General features: G+C 55.1%; 1 protein-coding gene across 4 annotated transcripts in view; it reads left to right on the top strand.

Annotated features, from left to right (window-relative positions):
• Positions 1–473: 473 nt before the first annotated feature.
• FAM83F (family with sequence similarity 83 member F) overlaps positions 474–16,542 on the top strand; it is a 29,338-nt gene continuing 13,269 nt past the window's right edge. Inside the window, exon 1 of one of the 4 annotated variants that reach the window (XM_082420620.1) lies at positions 474–1,053. In XM_082420620.1, coding sequence (XP_082276746.1) covers positions 565–1,053 — 489 coding nt within the window. In that variant the 5' untranslated portion in view covers positions 474–564. The remainder of the gene's footprint in view (positions 1,054–16,542) is intronic. The other 3 variants (XR_014252493.1, XM_082420619.1, XM_082420618.1) reach the window with 3 other exon arrangements.

Raw genomic sequence — 16,542 nt, 5'->3', positions numbered from 1 at the left:
TTTTATTAGCATTTTGCTGTTGCACACCAACCGCCCCTGCTAGGCCGTCACAATCCGGCCTAGCAGAGGGCCCCCGGACCCCCAACCGAGGAGTGGTCAGATCGGCCACCCCAGAAGCACCCTGGCCAGACCACGTGCTCGGGGCCCTAACAGCGGGGGAAATGGACGTGCTGGGACGTGTCTGGCCGGCCCGGCAACAGGAAGGGTTAGGTCCCCAACCTTTCCCCCACCGAAGGGTCGGGGCCAGGAGACGAAAGCTGGCCAGAGGCCGCACGTGGGTCTAACTACGGCCCGGCTCCCAGTTCCGGCCCGCTCCGGGGCTCCCGCCCCGGGCTGGGCCCCGCAGGCCCAAGCGTCCTCGCGTCCCCTGCCGAGCCCCCGAGGCCGCCTGCGCCGCTCGCGCCCCGCAGAGGCGGAGGGCGCAGCTGCCCCTCCCCGCCCGACGGCCGCGCCTGCGCCCGCGCCCGCGCCGATTGGCCGCTCTCTCGTCCAGGTGAGGCGCCCCGCCCCTCGGCGGCTCCAGGTGCGGCGGTAGGACCCGGGCCGGGGCCGGGCCGGGGCGCCATGGCCGAGTCCCAGCTCGGCTGCCTGGACGAGGCGCACGTGAACGAGAAGGTGACCGCGGCGCAGGCATCCTTCTACTACTGCGAGCGGCGGCGGGCCGCGCTCGAGGCGTTGCTGGGCGGCGGCGAGCAGGCCTACCGCGAACGGGTCAAAGAGGAGCAGCTGCGGGACTTCCTCTCCAGCCAGGAGCGTCAGGCCCTCGGCGCCGCCTGGAGCCCCTACGAAGAAGTCGCCGCCGCCGCCGCCGCCCGGGGCAAGAGCAAGGCCGCGGCCGAGACCCCGACGCAGGCCGCGGCCGAGTCCGGCGAGTCCCTGGCCTACTGGCCCGACCGCTCCGACACCGAGGTGCCCCCGCTGGAGCTGGGCTGGACCGAATCGTGCTTCTACCGCGGTGTGAGCCGCGTCACCCTCTTCACTCACCCCCCTAGGAAGGAGAAGGCGCCCCACCTGAAGCAGGTGGTCCGGCAGATGATCCAAGAGGCCCAGAAGGTAGGCCCCGCCCCGCCCCACGCCTGTCCCCTCGGACCAGGCGCCACCTCCGAGGCAAGGCCTGGGCCTGGCCCCCCTGACCACCCTCTGGAAAATGGGCCCAGAACCCTCCCTTCCAACGTGGGGCTGGTGAGTCCTCTGGAGAGCATGGATGTGAACGTGTTTGGCAAATTACAAGGTGCTGGGACAGTTGCTTGTCGTCACCATTACAGTGTCCAGAGGCGCTGGCTTTCCTCTGCTCTGTGCTTCTGTTTCCTTGTCTGGTTTCTCTCCCTAGAGAAGAGTGTGGGCTGTGGAGTCCTGTGGTAAAATGGGCCACTCAGAGGTCTTGATAATAACCTATGTGCTGCCCAGGGATTTACAAAACATGTCCCTGGCCATTTTCTCATTTGATCCTCAGGCAACCTCAGGAAGTGTGGTGTGGCCTCCCACCCCAAGCCTCGCTGCTCTTAGGAGGCCCCCCAGAGTCAAGGCTGGCCTGGCCCCTGGCCCCTGGCATTCACTCCGGCTCTGGGCCCAGTGCTAGAGCTCAAGCAGTCTAGGATGAATTAAGGGATGTATTTTGAGCACCTACTGTGTACCTGACTCTGTGCTGGGTGCTTTGACAAGGCAGATCCCTGGACTCAGCAGGTCAAGCAGAAGCTCCCATTTAGGGCGTCTACTCTACCTGGGGATTGAAAGGAGGTGATGTTTCCAGAGTGGCTGGTATTCTAATACTGGTAGGGCCAGTAGTTCATAGGGCAGGGGGAAGATTTACTCTGTGCCCTTGGGTAGGGGTACCTGGGTAGGGCTTCCAGATAAAATATAAGATGTCCTGTTAAATTTGAATTCCAGATAAACAAGAAAAAATTTAGTATTATTCAGTATGACCCAAATATTGCATTGGGACATACTGATGCTAAAAAGTCATTCACTGTTTCTCTGAAATTCAGATTTAATGGGGACATTCTGTATTTTTATTTGCTAAGTCTGGTTCCCCTACATTGAGATTTGTTAAGAAACATCAGCAGCCTTCGGTGCCCAGTTCAGAATATACAGCAGGAGTGGCTTGGGTTCACCATTCTGATTCAACTCAGTAACTGTGGTTGGAGCCCTGTTATCCCTGGAGGCTGAACGAGCCTAGAAAGACCAGTGGTGGGCCTCCTCTTCCTGGAAGGCGCAATGCAGGTAGTCGGCTAGATTGGCTGCCAGAAGGAAGGGTTAACTTTTCACTGTCCATGTTTCCACCCTCCCTCTCTAAAGAATTCCAGCTTGTCTACCTGAGCGTTCTTTGTATATTGCATTCTGCAAAAGAGAAAAACAAGTTTGGACAGAGGAGGAGAAAGGACGCGGGTGACAATACCGTGCAGCAGGGTGCAGTTGGGGTCAGGGGTCAGGGCTCACGATGTAATACTAACAAGCCTTGATTTATGCATTCTTAATATGTGCCAGCCACTGTGCTAATGATTTACCTACATTTTTTCTTTTGCTTTTCACAACTACGGAGTAAGATGGGTATTTTCCTTATGTTTGGATTCAGAACAGTTAAGTCACTTGCTGAGCCAGGGTTCAAACACCAAAATCCTTCTTCTTAACTGCTGTGCTGTCGGATGATGGTGCAACAGTCTAAACCAAGGAGCTGGAATGGAACTAGCCTGGTCACAACCTGGGCTGCAGGTTGTGAACCCCTGTTACAAGAAGGTGGAGACAGGGCCCTGCCCACTGGAACTTCTAGTCCCATATGGGATGTCAGGAATCTCCTATGTAGTGGAGTGTTCTTAACTCTTTAAATATTTAACAACAGAAACTTTAACAACTGTGAACCGATCCAATGCATACATATTAAACCAGTAATTATTTCCTGAGTGCCTACCGTGTGCCAGGCACTAGCCATAGGAGGATATAAGGTGGCCTTTGCCCTCCAAGAGTTAATTCAAATGCTGGGAGATGTGCTGGAAGGAAAACAGTTTTTGAGGCTAGATATGCCCAATCTGGAGGATTTCCCAAGGGACGTAAATTGCAGAGTTGAAAGGAGAGAGAGAAGGAAAGTGGAATGGGCAGTTTCTCCTTAAGAGACTCAGGAGAGAGAGATTTTCGCTTCAAAACAGCAAGTGGCTTTGACTGGCAGGAGGAAAGAGCTGTTGTGGTGGGAGCTGAGTATGTGGGGGGCCTGGTGTTTAGAGCCTGGTCCTAAAACTGGGTCCAAAGCAGGTGACCACCCCTCAGGAAGAAGCAGCTTCTGGCCCCATCTGTGCCCAAAACCCACAAGCCCTCTGGACCCCAACTGTTAATCACTGCCACTCACATCTGTGCAGTACCTTCTTCCCAAAGATCCTGTGAGTAGGCAGGGCAGAGAGGTTGACCCTGTTTCACAGGTGAGGAAACTGAGGTGCAAAGAAGAAAAGGGGCTTGCCCAAAGGTCACATGGTTGGTTATGGAAAGACCCAGATCCCTAGCTTCCGCTCTAAAGGCTACACCTTCTGACAACTACCTGCCCACCTCCCCAACCCCAGCTTGTCCAACTGGCAAGCAACCCTCTAGATCCTTCCCCCTTCCTTTTCACCCTGAAACACCCTGGAGGGAGTTTCCTTTGTCTCCAGGGAGATTCTGGCTGCTGTGAGGCTGGGTGGGACAGACCGAGATGGTTTATGTGCAGAGACACAGGTGACTGTTGGGGAAAAGGGGGAGGGGGGGTCAGAAGGACCTAGTACACACGTCCAGCTGTGTGCCAGAATTTCATATTTTATCTCTTTTAATCCTCAGAATAACTGCGTGAGGGGCTGTCATTTTTATTCCCGAATGAAAAACAGGAAACCAAGCCTCAGGGGGAGTGGCTGTGACTTGCCCACAGGCGCAGACCAGTGGGGGTTTTGAACCTGGGCCTCAGGGTTATGGACAAAGGAGCCTAACTAGGGGACACTTTGAAAATATGATTGGAGGTTGGGGAGGAGGGGCAGAGGGTGGTGGCCAGTGGGGAAACAGCCCAGCAGGGGTGGAGGTGGGACCGCATGGAATGGGAGGAGGCCTTTGAGTTGGTCAGTCTTAAGTTATCTGCTGTCTGGGCCTCTGCAAATGGCAGAACGCCCTCCAGGCTGTGCTGGAGAGCCAGCATTGAGACATTCGGCCCTGGTTCCATGTGGGGGGGCCAGTTTTTCCTGTTGTTTTAATCCCCCTTAGGTGATCTGCTTATTTTAGTGTCACTGAATGATGTACTTTGCTTAAAGTACAGGCGGAAAACGTGCCTTCAGGGACCCAGAAGTGAGTCCGTGGCCTCTCCCACGCTGGCAGAGAGGACCAGGGGAGGTTGCTGCCGCTTGGGCTGCTATGACCACTGTAACTGCAGGGAGGGGGCAGGGGGGACTGGACTTAAATCGAGACCATGTGTAGACAAGGAAACGGTTCTCGTTTACAAGGGCAGAGTGAGAGGACCAAATAACTGCGGTTTGGAAGCATAGTGCATTTGGTCATTGGACAAATATTTCGAGGTTTACTATGTGCTAAGCACTTCAGTAGAAAACAGACATATAAAACACACCTCTGCTCTTAAATAGCCTAATAGTCTAATAAACCATCATTTTAATACAGAATGATGGGTGCTTAACAGAGGGCATGGCAGGAGGGGCACTGACACAGCCCCTGAACCGGGTGAGGGAAGGACCTTTGATGCTGAGGGCCTGTCTACAGGCGTGTCTGAATGCAGCAAGAAGGGTGAGATTGCACCAAGCATCCACCCATCTTTGCACCCCAGCTCCCTTCTGACCAGCGGCATCCAGTTTTGGGTCTGCTGGGTAGGTTTACAGAGTATTGCCTGTGCTCCAGGAGCAGAGGAAAACCTACTGGCCACCCACCTTGAAGATTGATCCTTGGCCCCTGCGTTCCTGAGCCCCACACTCAAGGGTACCAACTACCCAGCTCCTCACTGCTTACCACCGTGCCTCCCCCCAGCATTTCCTTTGGGCCTCAAAAACCATGTCGGGCAGAGGGGAGGCCCCTGAGGTCCAGAAGGGTCTAATGACTTGTCTTCAGACCAAGGACAAGGAGAGGACACAGCTTCCCCAGGTCCCCGGTCAGAACTACCAATGACCCCGTGTAGATATAAACACAACCCAGGAGAGGGTGGCTGCTGGGCTAGGAAGTTGTGATTAACTGGAAGCTGCTGCTCTTTATTCCTGTGGCAGTGAGAGGAACAGGCCCACCTGGTTGGTGGGGGACAGAGGGGCATGGGTAGCAGGCCCAGCCCTACCCCATCTCTGCCTGTCAATGGTTTGTCCCTTTCCTTCAGGGTCTGGCTCAGAAGCTAACCCTTCTTTGGCTGTTTATCAAATTTTCAATCCAAAAGTGACTTTTTGTTCTCAGACATGGCTCCTGGTTTGTGCCACGTGTGTGCCTGGCACACAGCTCGATTTAGGAGAGTCCATTTTATCCTCGGGAAATAGCAGCTTTGGAAGAGCTGAGACTCCCTCCTACACCTCTCCGTCATCTTTGTAGGGCCCCAGCGGCACGGGCAACCAATGATGTTTGTTTAATTGATTGGAAACTGCCTCCTATTGGCCACCCGCCCCTCTCCATCCCTCTAGGGAAGCAAGTGTCTGGAGAGTCCCCAGTTGAACTGCACATTACCGAGGGACCCCTTCAATCCCCACTGTTACAAGCCACCTGGCAGCAGAGAGAAGAATGCTCTAAATTGGGAGGAGGGGGTGCAGAGGGCTTTGGGGAAAGGCTCCAGGGCAGGAGGCATGGCTGGCCAGGTTAGCAGCCTTGGTTAGAGGTCTGGGCAGCAGATGGGGGTGAACAGCTGGGTACACATGCCCAGGGGATGTGGCAAAGTCTCAGAGGCTCCAGTTCACTTCACCAGGAGGCTCAGCTTTCGGGTGGCAGCCTTTGCCACTGTCTTCCCCCGTTAGCCTCAAATTGGCACTTCCCTCATTCAGATACATCCAGCAAATAGCACGCAGCACCTTCTCTGTACCAGGTGCCTGTACCAGGCACCATGCTGGGCACTGGGATGTTGACATGAAGCAGATTCAAAAAGAAAAAAGAGAGAGAGAGAGGAAACAAAAGAAAGCGTTTACATATATATATACTTAAATATTACTGGTTTGTGAAATCTGAGTCTGATGATACGTTCGTTAGCCACCTCGCAGCCTTGTTCGAGAGCTGGTCCCGATTCTCGCCTGATACCTTTCCCCGTTCTCCTGACGTTCCATGTCAGAGGCTTTATCTAGAGCTTCTGAGCTGCCTTTGAAAAGCCTGATTCGCTGTGCAGAGCAAGAAAAGGCCTCTCAGGGCAGCCCGTGACCTGTGGGTCCAACACACTGTCCCCCCTGCCTAACTCTTCTTCCCTCCCTGAGTGACCATTCCTCACGGGCGTTATTTCCGAGGCGCGGGGCAGTTCCACAGTCCTTGTCCCCTTGAGGCTGGCGGATAATGACGCAGCTGCAGTTCCAGGGACCGAGCACTTCACAGTCCTTCCAGGATCTTGCCTCGGCCCGTCCCAGCATCCCTGCCAAGCCCTTGGCTCTGTGGCTATTGGATTCTGAGTCTTTTATGCTCAGTCACTGATCCTGGGAGCTGGGGTTTCTGGGCAATGGAGACCCAGCTTCACGTCAAGGACAGAGAATAGGCTCTGAAGTTGAAAGGTCTTGATTTCTGTCCTGACCTGGCTACTTACAAACTGTGTTCCTTTGGGGTAAATCACTTCCCTCCCTGGGACTCCTGACCTGCAAAATTGGAGGGCATTACCTAGATTTCTGGATGGTTTTGAAAAATAAAGAAGAAACTGTATGGAAGCAGAGGATACCAAGAAAGTATCGTACAAATACCAGTTGTCCTGGAGAGGTGCTGCTGCCGTCGCTGTCCCCTCCCCTCTCGGAGCAGGGAGGGAAGTGTGGCTGAGCTTCCTCCCGGGACGCGGGGCTGCCGGCCAGGAGATCAGAGTTAGGACGGTCAGGGGTTGCTTCTCGTCCTCAGGTTGGAGGCCCCGTGCAGGTGCGCTTCCTGTTTCCTCCTCTGGGTGAGAGGAGCAGCTCCAACTGCCCTCCCCTCCCTCCCCCCCGACCCCCACACTTCTCAGCTGCCTTGATTTGATGTGGCCGTTTGTCAGGGCGGCTCTCGTCTGCAGGGCTGTGGTAACTGAGTACTCAGCCAAGGGTCTTCTCTAGGATCTGCCACGGGCCGAAATGAGACAGGAAGGCACGGAGGCTCCCCGGTCCCTGAATCAGGGGTCCCTGAGGGCGTTCCCCTGCAGAGTCACCCGGAAGGGCCAGCTCAAAGAGCCCGAGGGCAGTCTGGAAGGACTCGTCAAGGACTAAAGCTTGCACAAGTAGGCGCTGGGGCATGGGGACACGGGGGTGGGGTGGGTTGAGGTGGGGGACAGGCTGTGTTTCTGTCTTTGGAGAAGAGGGAGGCTGAGGCTTGGTTCCTCTGAAATCTGACACTTTAGGTCCCTGAAACTCTGAGGATGGGTGTTTCCCGGGGAGTTCAAAAGTAGAAGATGGGGCCTCAGTAAAGGGGTGCCTTCTTCATGACTTCTTGGTCTCATGGTAGCTTAGCCAGGTTTGCTGGGCAGTGGTCTCAGGAGGCCAGGTCACTGCAGGGGAAGGAGTACACAGTTGGCAGCCGGGAGCCTGGGTGTCTTCATTCTTGCTCTCTCTTTCCTCCTCTACCAGGTGACCTTGGGCAAATCATTTGACCTTGCTAGGCCTCCATCTCTGCATCTGTAAAATGGGGATCATTCTTGTCTTCTTGCTTACTTTCACAAGATTGCTCTGAGACTCCAATGCAAGACTCTATGAGACAGCATTTTGAAAAAGATGACTAATAGATGCAGATAAAAGGGATTTATATTAAGAGGGGCTAACATTGTTGAAAGATAGGTGCTCTGCATGTTATTTCCTTTAATTAATTCAATCCTTAGCACCTTGCAAGGGAAATGAGGTTTTCCCAGAGGCTCAGGGAAAGCACAAGGCCGTAGATCTCATAAGAGGCAAGCTGGGACTCCACCCAGGTCTGAATTCAAGGCTTGTGTCCTTCTGCTACACATGCAGTTAATTTTGGGGATTGCCCCTGTGGCCACCGCTTCCATCTGAAATTCCAGAAACAGAGTATATTTGTTGCCAGCCAGGTTCTGGGAAGCTCACCAACTAGCTCTGGAAACAAACAAGTACAGGACTACTTTGGTGGGAGAGGGAGAGGAGAGGATTCTTTCTGCTTGGTGGCACTGGCACAGGTGTCACCAGGAAGCTGGATATAGGTAGCTTCCAGGGACGTTTTTGGTTTGGCCATGCCACATGGCTTGTGGGATCTTAGTTCCCTGACCAGTGTCCTCTTGCTGGCCACTTTCTGGCCCTCTGGGACGTGGGCCCTCACTGACAAACTGAGACCTTAATGGGAGACCCGCCGGCAACCCCACGCCCACGCCGCCCCATCTGTCCAGGTGCACCCCCGGGATGCTGCCTCACTGCTTCACCTTGGCTGGTGGTCAGATCTGCCTCCCTTTCCTCACAGTGTACAGGGCAGACAGAGCCTGTTCTGGGGCAGGCCTCCAGTCTGCGGGGAGAGAGGAGCAGGGCAGAGGACCAACGAGCAGGGCTGGGTCCTGGCTGACCGCCTGCCTCTGCTCCTGGCACTGTCCTGACCACACCCCCTCCCAGGCTGAGTCACTCTAGTGATCCCTGGCCCTCCCCCTCCCTCCCACCACACCTCCTACCCCAGGGGCCATGACTAGTCAGCCTTAGCTGGGGCCGCTGCCTTCCCCCGTTTTCTTTTCCTTCTCTGAATTTGTGGAGTCTGTAGACTTGCTAATGATCCCAGAATCTTAGCCCAGGAAAAGAGCCTATGGCTTTTCTAATTAGTGGTCTCTCTGGCCCGAGTTTCTAGTAATCTGTTAACTCATCCCGGCCCAGCTTGTACGGTGGTCACCCTGTTGGGCCTCTCACAGCACTGGTGGGACGTGTGGGAGGCTCCAGATAAATGCTCTTTCTGTTCTGTTTTCTAGCAGAGTCAGTAGAGGGCGGGGGCAGGGACAGGGACCAGGGATTCTTACCTTTTTGTGGGTCTTTGAGGACCAACTGTGAGTGTTCTTAACTCCCCCTCCCGGGAGGGTTCCCAGACTGCTTGGAGATTCCCCACTTCTGCTCATTCACTCACCATGTTTCACATGTGCCACATTCCGGAAATATACAGGTGAATAAAATGTGGAACGCTGATAAAGAAAATAAACTGCAGGACAGGTTGGAGGGGGCAGGTCAATAGCTATTAATTGTTGAGTACTTAAATACCAGACCATGCTAGCCCTTTTAAAATATATTATTTCGTTTAACTTCCACAACAATCCAGCAACTTTCCATTTTACAGATGGTAAGGTCACAGGGCTGGTAAATAGTGGAGCTGGATGGGAACTTGAGATTGAGTCTGAATCCCACTGAGCTCCAGGGGCGCAGAGGCCTCCTGGGAATTGACAGCTGAAGCAGCCAGTATGGAAGGGAGGGCGGGCAGAGGGCCGGGGTGTGCAAGGCGGGAGGCCTAGGAGTGCACAGATTCACACTGTTCCCATCGCCCAGCGCCTCCTGACCACCTTCCCCTGCTCCCCGCACCCTCCACTTGCCTCTCTGGCGAAGCCCTCCCAGGCGGCATCCCCTGGCAGTGACCAGCAAGTTTTCCTTGCCGCTTCTCAGAACCTCCCGGGCAAGCTGCCAACTCCAGTTGTCTTACCCTGATTGATCAATCAAGAAATACCTCGAAGGTACTTCTCGAGTCCTGCCTTACTCTGCCCACATATTGTATGTTGCTCAGAGCTCCAGGCCAGTAACCCAGAGCAGCAGCTGATCCTAAAAATCATCTGTGTATCCTCATTGGGTTTTTTTTTTTTAGCAGCTGATTTATCTTCCTAATTACGTTTAGCTTTAAGCTAATGTTAAAATGAGCTTGCATTAGATAATTTTCACTAATTAACACCAACTTAATGCAGGGGAAGTCATCCCAGAAGCATGCCGCGGGGCAGGGAAAAGCTGGCCTAGGATCTTAAAAAGAATTGCTCTTCTCACTGCCTGGCAGATCACATAGGGTTCTTCACGGCTGAGTTAGTTGACCTCGCTCACAGGGGTACAGCCTGTTCTCTGGAGAACCAGCCCGAGGCTCCTCTGTATCACCCCTTCATCCACCTAGTTTGGGGAATGGGTGTCAGGAGTGCCTCGTACGGATCCGAGGTGGACGGGGAGTGAGCCCCGGTGGTGCGCAGCAGAGGCGGGGGCAGAGCTGGCACAGAGGCCAAGGGGTCTGGGAGGGGAAGTGGCCTGGCTGGCAGAGCTGGGCTGCCAGTGCAGGAGGGAGCCTGGTGTTTAGTGACGTCTAATTAGTGAGCCTGAAACAGTGTAGCATGGCCTCAGGCAGCTGGGAAGCCTCAGCTGACAAAGCGCAGGTGCCCGGCTGCTGGGCTGGGGGCAGCCCGGCCTCGAGGCAGAGAACAAGACCCCAGTGGTCTTGGCTCTGTCCTCTCGGTGGGCCAGGGCTCTGGTCCAGAGTGCTTCCTCAGCCCCCCCGAGGGAAGCCCCCTACCGCGGAGGTACTCTGTTTAGACATTTACTGCGTGTCGGGCCCAGTGCAGGGCGGCATGACAGGTCTCTGTCCCCCCACCATGTGCTCAGAGAGACACAGGCCTGAGCAGGTGTGCCTCCTGGGAAGGGCACACACTGCCCTGGGGGCTGGGGACCCAGGACGAGAATGAACCTGGGACAGCCTGGGGGAGGGTGAAGCAAGGACCTCAACAGGGAAGGGATGTTCCCATCACCACAGGGAGAAGGTGGTGACAGGGTGAGTTAAGCCACCAGGGTGGGAGTTGATGGGTGTGTTTGGAGAACGCAGAGGAGTTTATCGTCAAGGGAGGGAGTGGGTTGGAAGCACACGGAGGGTCTTTGGCCAGGCTGAACTCAGGCCGAGGGTTTGGGCAGGGAAACGGCACGATTAGGGTTGGGCTATTGGCTCCACCTGCCAAGAGCAGGGGACCGACCCCTAGTCTCCCATCACGCTGACGCTGAGCCTGCACCGTGCGCCAGACGCTGTGGGGAGGAAGCGCAGCGCCAGATGCTCTCCAGGCATCACTGCGTTTCTCTGCATCCTCACAAGAACCATGAGGCTGCCTCACTTTACAGGGAGAGTTCCCAGGGGTCAAGTAACACCCGTGGTCTCACCGCCCCTGTGGGACCCCTGACTCCAAAGTCTGTGCTTCACCCACTGCAGGATGCTCTTGGACTTTGGGGATTCAGCTAAGTGACTCTGGAGTCCACGGGTAGGAGGCTGCAAGGCGGGTGGGGCAGGGCCAGGCAGCGTCCGTGGGTGTTCCCCGGGCAGTCATGCAGGCCTCCTCTCCTGGGCTTTCCTCTCCTCTCTCACCCCAGGGAGCACAGATAGGAAGGAAGCTTAAGGTAAAGCTTTCTTGTCCAGTTGTTCACATCCCACCGGGGCAGAAATTGGATGGGGCCTCTTGCAGCCTTGATGACAAAAGAAAGCCTTTGCGGTGTGCCGGGAGCACTGGCACCTCTGCCGTGAGTTGTGTCCATCCTCCAGCAGCACCTCTCCGTGCTCAGTGGCAGCCGTGCCAGTTGGGTCCCGAGCCCACCTGGAGGTGCTCTCCACTCAGGCTGCAGTTTTCTTTCCTTTCTTTCTTTCTTTTTTTCTTTTGGCCGCGCCTCATGGCCCCAACCAGGGGTTGAACCCAGGCCCTCGGCAGTGAAAGCTCAGAGTCCTAACCACTGGACCACCAGGGAATTCCCAGGGGCGCAGTTTTCTTAGCGGTGCGTTCCACGCTCGGTGTGCGGGCACTGATGCCCAGCATCACTCGAGGGACAGTGCATTGTACAGACTTACTTACTCTTCCCTTGATCGAGCTGCCCTTCCCCTCGGTTCAAGTTTTGACCTTCCTGGAAGTGTAGTGTTGCCTGGGCTTTAATCACCATGTGCTGGGCCTGCTGGACATGGTATCAAGCAAAGGAAAACATCTCCACCTTGATGTCTGGGGCTGGTGGGCAGCTCTGTGCTGCTGGCTCCCTGGGAGCTGCCTCCGAAGTGAGGCCCCTTTGTTCTGGGTTCCATCAGAGGAGAGAGGGGGGTGCCGACGTGGACCCTCAGCTCACAGCAGGCCAGGCACTGTGTTCCTCGTGCCGCTGCATTATCTCATTTAAAACTCAGAACAACCCTGAAGGGACCACCTCCCCATTTTAAAATGAGGAAATGGAGACTTAGATTAAATTACTCACTCAAGGCCCCACAACCAGTGAGACTTTCTGCTTCCAGAGGGTAGATTCTCTTCCCAACACCGGCCGTCACTCAAAGTGTGATCCTTCCACCACCTGCATTCAGATCACCTGAGGGGGAGGGTGTTGTTAAAACGCGTTTCCAGGGGCCGCTGAGTCAGACTCTCTGAGGATGGGGCCCTAGCATGCGCACATTCAGCGGGCACACCCCGCCCCGCCCCGCCCCCTCCCCGCCCCCGCCCCGCCCCAGCTGATCCTCTACAGGCTCGAGCTTGACAGCCACTGCCCTGGAGACCTAGATCGCTCGCTGGGGAAATCAGAGAAGGCGATCCACAGCTGGGGATGTGTGAGCCGGGTGCTGGCTGGCCTGCCCAGAACTGACTCCCCTGGGCTGCCAGACAGATGGACCTTCTGGGAGGCAGCAGCTGACCAGTTTGCCCAGGTGCTGCCCTTCCTACCCCAAGGCACCTTAGGGCTGGAGGTGTGGGCATTTGGCCCCATTCACCTGGTTTGGTGATAGCCCCTCAGAACCGCACAGCTTTTTCATGGGATTTCGTGGACATGATCTCATCTGAAACCCCCAACGGCCCTGGGAGGCAGGCAGGGCAGGCATGGGAGGTAAAAGTCAGGCCCCAGGCTCACATGGGTAATCAGTGGTCAAGTGGGGACTGGAGCTGCCCATGTGGGCTCCCCTCCCCAGGAAAAAGTGACCATCTCCAGCGCATACCTGCACGGAGCATGCCTGGCCTGGGGCCTCTTGCCTTTTCCCCACCGCGGCGCTGAGCGGGACGGGGGTCTTTGTCGGCAGCAGCCATGCCCACCCCGGTGCCTAGGCTCCACGTCAGCAGAGCTGGGGAAACCAGTGAGGGAGAGGGTGGTATCGTCTGGCTCTATGGAGGCATCCTGGTTTTGTGTGTCCAGAAGTGACCTCAGGTCCTAGCCAGAGTAGATGTCCCCAGAGCCTTCCATGACCACATCATCTGGGGGTGACAGCTCTGGACTGGGGTCAGAAGCCTGGGCTTTAGTCCCGCCTCTGCCAAGACCCAGCTGGGTAACTTAACCTTGGGGCTGGGCTCTAGCTGATACGTTTCCTCCCAGCTCTGAAGTGCTGCCCATCTGGAACGTCCTTCACTGCAGGGGCCGAGTGCAGAGATGCAGCCTGTGCCTGCACTGGAGCCTGGCCCAGGGGCTTTGTAGGGCTGACTTGCAGCCCATGCTCCACTTACTGGCTTGCATTCCATCACAGGGAGGACGGGTACCCTTTCATAATCTGCACAGAGGCGCTGGCTGTACGTGCTGGTGGCAGCTCTGCTTCCTGGTCTGATGTTCTTGGCGTGGACTTTTACCCCTTGGTAAAGTACTGTCCTCAATAATGGGCTGGCTGCTCCTTCAAGACCTCGGGCGGGTGGAACAGAGGCAGACCAGCCCGGGAACTGGCGCTCAGGCAGCAGTCCCAAAAGGCGGCCACTTCTTTTCCCTTCTCTGTGCCCTTGAGGAAGAACTTCAACTCTGCCTTCCAGCAGGATGATCTAACCGGGAATCTTGCTCAGCATTCTTTTTTTTTTTTTGTCCTTCCACCAAAATGTCTAGTCATTAATGAAATTAAAAAGTTAACAACAAAGCTAGGTCCACACCCCGCAAATAAAACAGTAGACATGAAACACCCTCCATTCAGACATTCATTCCACAAACCTGGAGAACTGACTTGGTGTTGAGATGTCCCCTGAGGGTGGAGATTCTGAGAGAAGTCAGATGGTCCCTGCCATCCAGGAGCCCACAGCCCTGTAAGGGACAGAGCCATTCAGCAGATGTTACAATAAAATGTCAAGGATCTCTGTTATGTGCCCGGAACACAACGTGGGCAGGAAGCAGGGAGTGGTGAACAATATTGGGTGGGGAGAAGTTCAGGAAATTCTTGCCTGTGTCTTGAAAGATGCGTAGATGTTTCACAGGAGTACAGGAGGGGTAGGAACAGAACTGGAAACTGCCTGATGTGTGCAGTTGTTCTCAAAAGCGGGTGGGGAGTTGATGCAGTTTTGCCCCCAGGAGATATTTATCGATGTCTACAAACATTTTTGGTTGTCACCAGTGGGGGTGGCGCTACTGGCATGCTGCTACACTGCTACACACCCTGCGATGCACAGGACAGCCCCCCACAGCAAGGAATACTGTCCCTGGATCCCTGGAAGTCCCACAGTGGAGAAACCCTGAGTTAGGGTAACTGCAGGTCATCCTGCACGGCTGAAAACAAGGGGAAGACGTGAGATGGTCCGAGATGAAGCTGGAGAGGAGGAAAGGGGCCATCATAAGGCCCTTCAATGCCAAGTTAAGGAGTTTGGCCGTGGGACCCACCACTTCATCAGTCTGTTGTTTTGGCAGGGTCACTGCTACGGAGAAAGAATTGGAGCACAGAGATGGAGGAGAGACTAGTTAGGAAACTATTCCAGAAGTGCAGTGAGAAATGAGGGGGGCCCGAGCGAGGGCAGCAGTGCAGTGGGAACAGAACGGAGCTGACCCAGACAGAGAAGGTGCACAGAGGAGGACCTGCTGGCATCGGTGGCCGATTGGATTTGGTCATGGGGAGGAGGAGGAGGCCAGTAGACTCGGGCTTCTGGCCCGGGTGACCTAGAGGACATTGATTTTGGAAGGGCCTCCAGGGTAGGCTGGTGAGCATAGCTCTGTGACGAGGAGACTGGCAGTGCAGTGGCCGTCCAGACTGGGTCATCCAAACACACCAGGGGTGTCAGTCCCCAGCTGTCTTTTTTTTTTTTTAATAAATTTATTTACTTATTTATTTATTTTTGGCTGTGCTGGGTCTTCGTTGCTGCACGCGGGCTTTCTCTAGTTGTGGCAAGCGGGGGCTACTCTTTGTAGCGGTGCGCGGGCTTCTCATGTCCTGGCTTCTCTTGTAGCAGAGCACGGGCTCTAGCTGCGCAGGCTTCAGTAGTTGTGGCACACGGACTCAGTAGTTGTGGCTTGCGGGCTCTAGAGCGCAGGCTCAGTAGTTGTGGCGCACGGGCTTAGTTGCTCTGCTGCATGTGGGATCTTCCCAGGCCAGGGCACGAACCCATGTCCCTTGCATTGGCAGGTGGATTCTTAACCGCTGTGCCTCCAGGAAAGCCCCTCCCCAGCTGTCTTGAGTAGAGTTGCCCTGGAGTGCATGGGGAAGGTGGAGTCCTTTTCATGAATTTTGTTAATCTAATGGTAATTAAGGAGTCCAGGAAGAGAATCTGAAAAGCTGGCAGTTTAATTAAAGGTAAGTGACAGATGGAGGGGATTTCAGAGGCTCCCTGACACAGCCTGTTCCCCCACCCCACCGCTGAGGCCGAATATCAAAGGAGGAGATGGTAAGCTAACCAAACACCTGATGAGAAGTGTTACAGCATCAGAACTGCTTTGCCAGAGCCTGCGACAGCTTCTAAAAACTCCTGCCACCTCAAATTAACCTCTCTCCCCAGGTGCTGCACATCAGTGGGTAACCAGGTAAAGGATGCTAGGAGCCTGCCGGGAGGCCAGGGGATGGCTTTTCCCTCCTGACGAAATCCGGCTCCCCGGGTTCTGTGCCTTTGATGTCTCTCTTATAAAACCTGATTTTCCATTTACACTGGGAGCCTTGAAGTTAGATTTGGCTCGTAGGATCACGTGGCACATTAAACACCAGAGCGGAGGGAGTGGGGAGCTCGTTTTCCTGGGCCTGTTGCCGTGCATCCTAATGTCAAGCAGGGCCTCAGAGACCAAAGCGGAGGGTAATTATCACCTCTCCTCCACAACGAGATTGCAGGAGTCAGCGAGCAATTGATTTTTTCCTACTACAGATATTTCACTGCTTAATTGGTAGTGACACAGATGGCTGGCTCTCACCAGGGCGCTGCAGACCAAGCCTCCCGAAAGCAGGGCCCCTGGGGACGTCTCTCCCTCTAGTCTGTGATGCTCTCACAGCACATCCTCTGTCGGGTGGGGGTGAGGGTGAGCTGGCTACCTGCGCTGTCAATTACAAAACAAAAGCAAGAGTGAATCCAGAAGCGCTTTCCTGAGCCAGTCAAGCCCTCCCCAGCGACATACTGAGAGTCAGCTTTGAGCTGGGCACTGGAGAGTCTGGAAATGAGTAAACAGTAGACTCTGGCCTCAGGCAGCAGTTGGGAGCTATCAGGAGGCCTATGAGATGGTGGGAGCTGTGTTCTGCTGGAATGAAGCCTAAAGTGGCCTGTTAAAACCCTCCGTGATCCAGCCCCACCCCGTTGTCCTTACGCTACATCTACCC

Source organism: Balaenoptera physalus, assembly GCF_965194825.1.
Source record: "Balaenoptera physalus genome assembly, chromosome: 13".
Lineage (NCBI taxonomy): Eukaryota > Metazoa > Chordata > Mammalia > Artiodactyla > Balaenopteridae > Balaenoptera > Balaenoptera physalus.
This window is presented reverse-complemented; position numbering and strand designations above follow the sequence as displayed.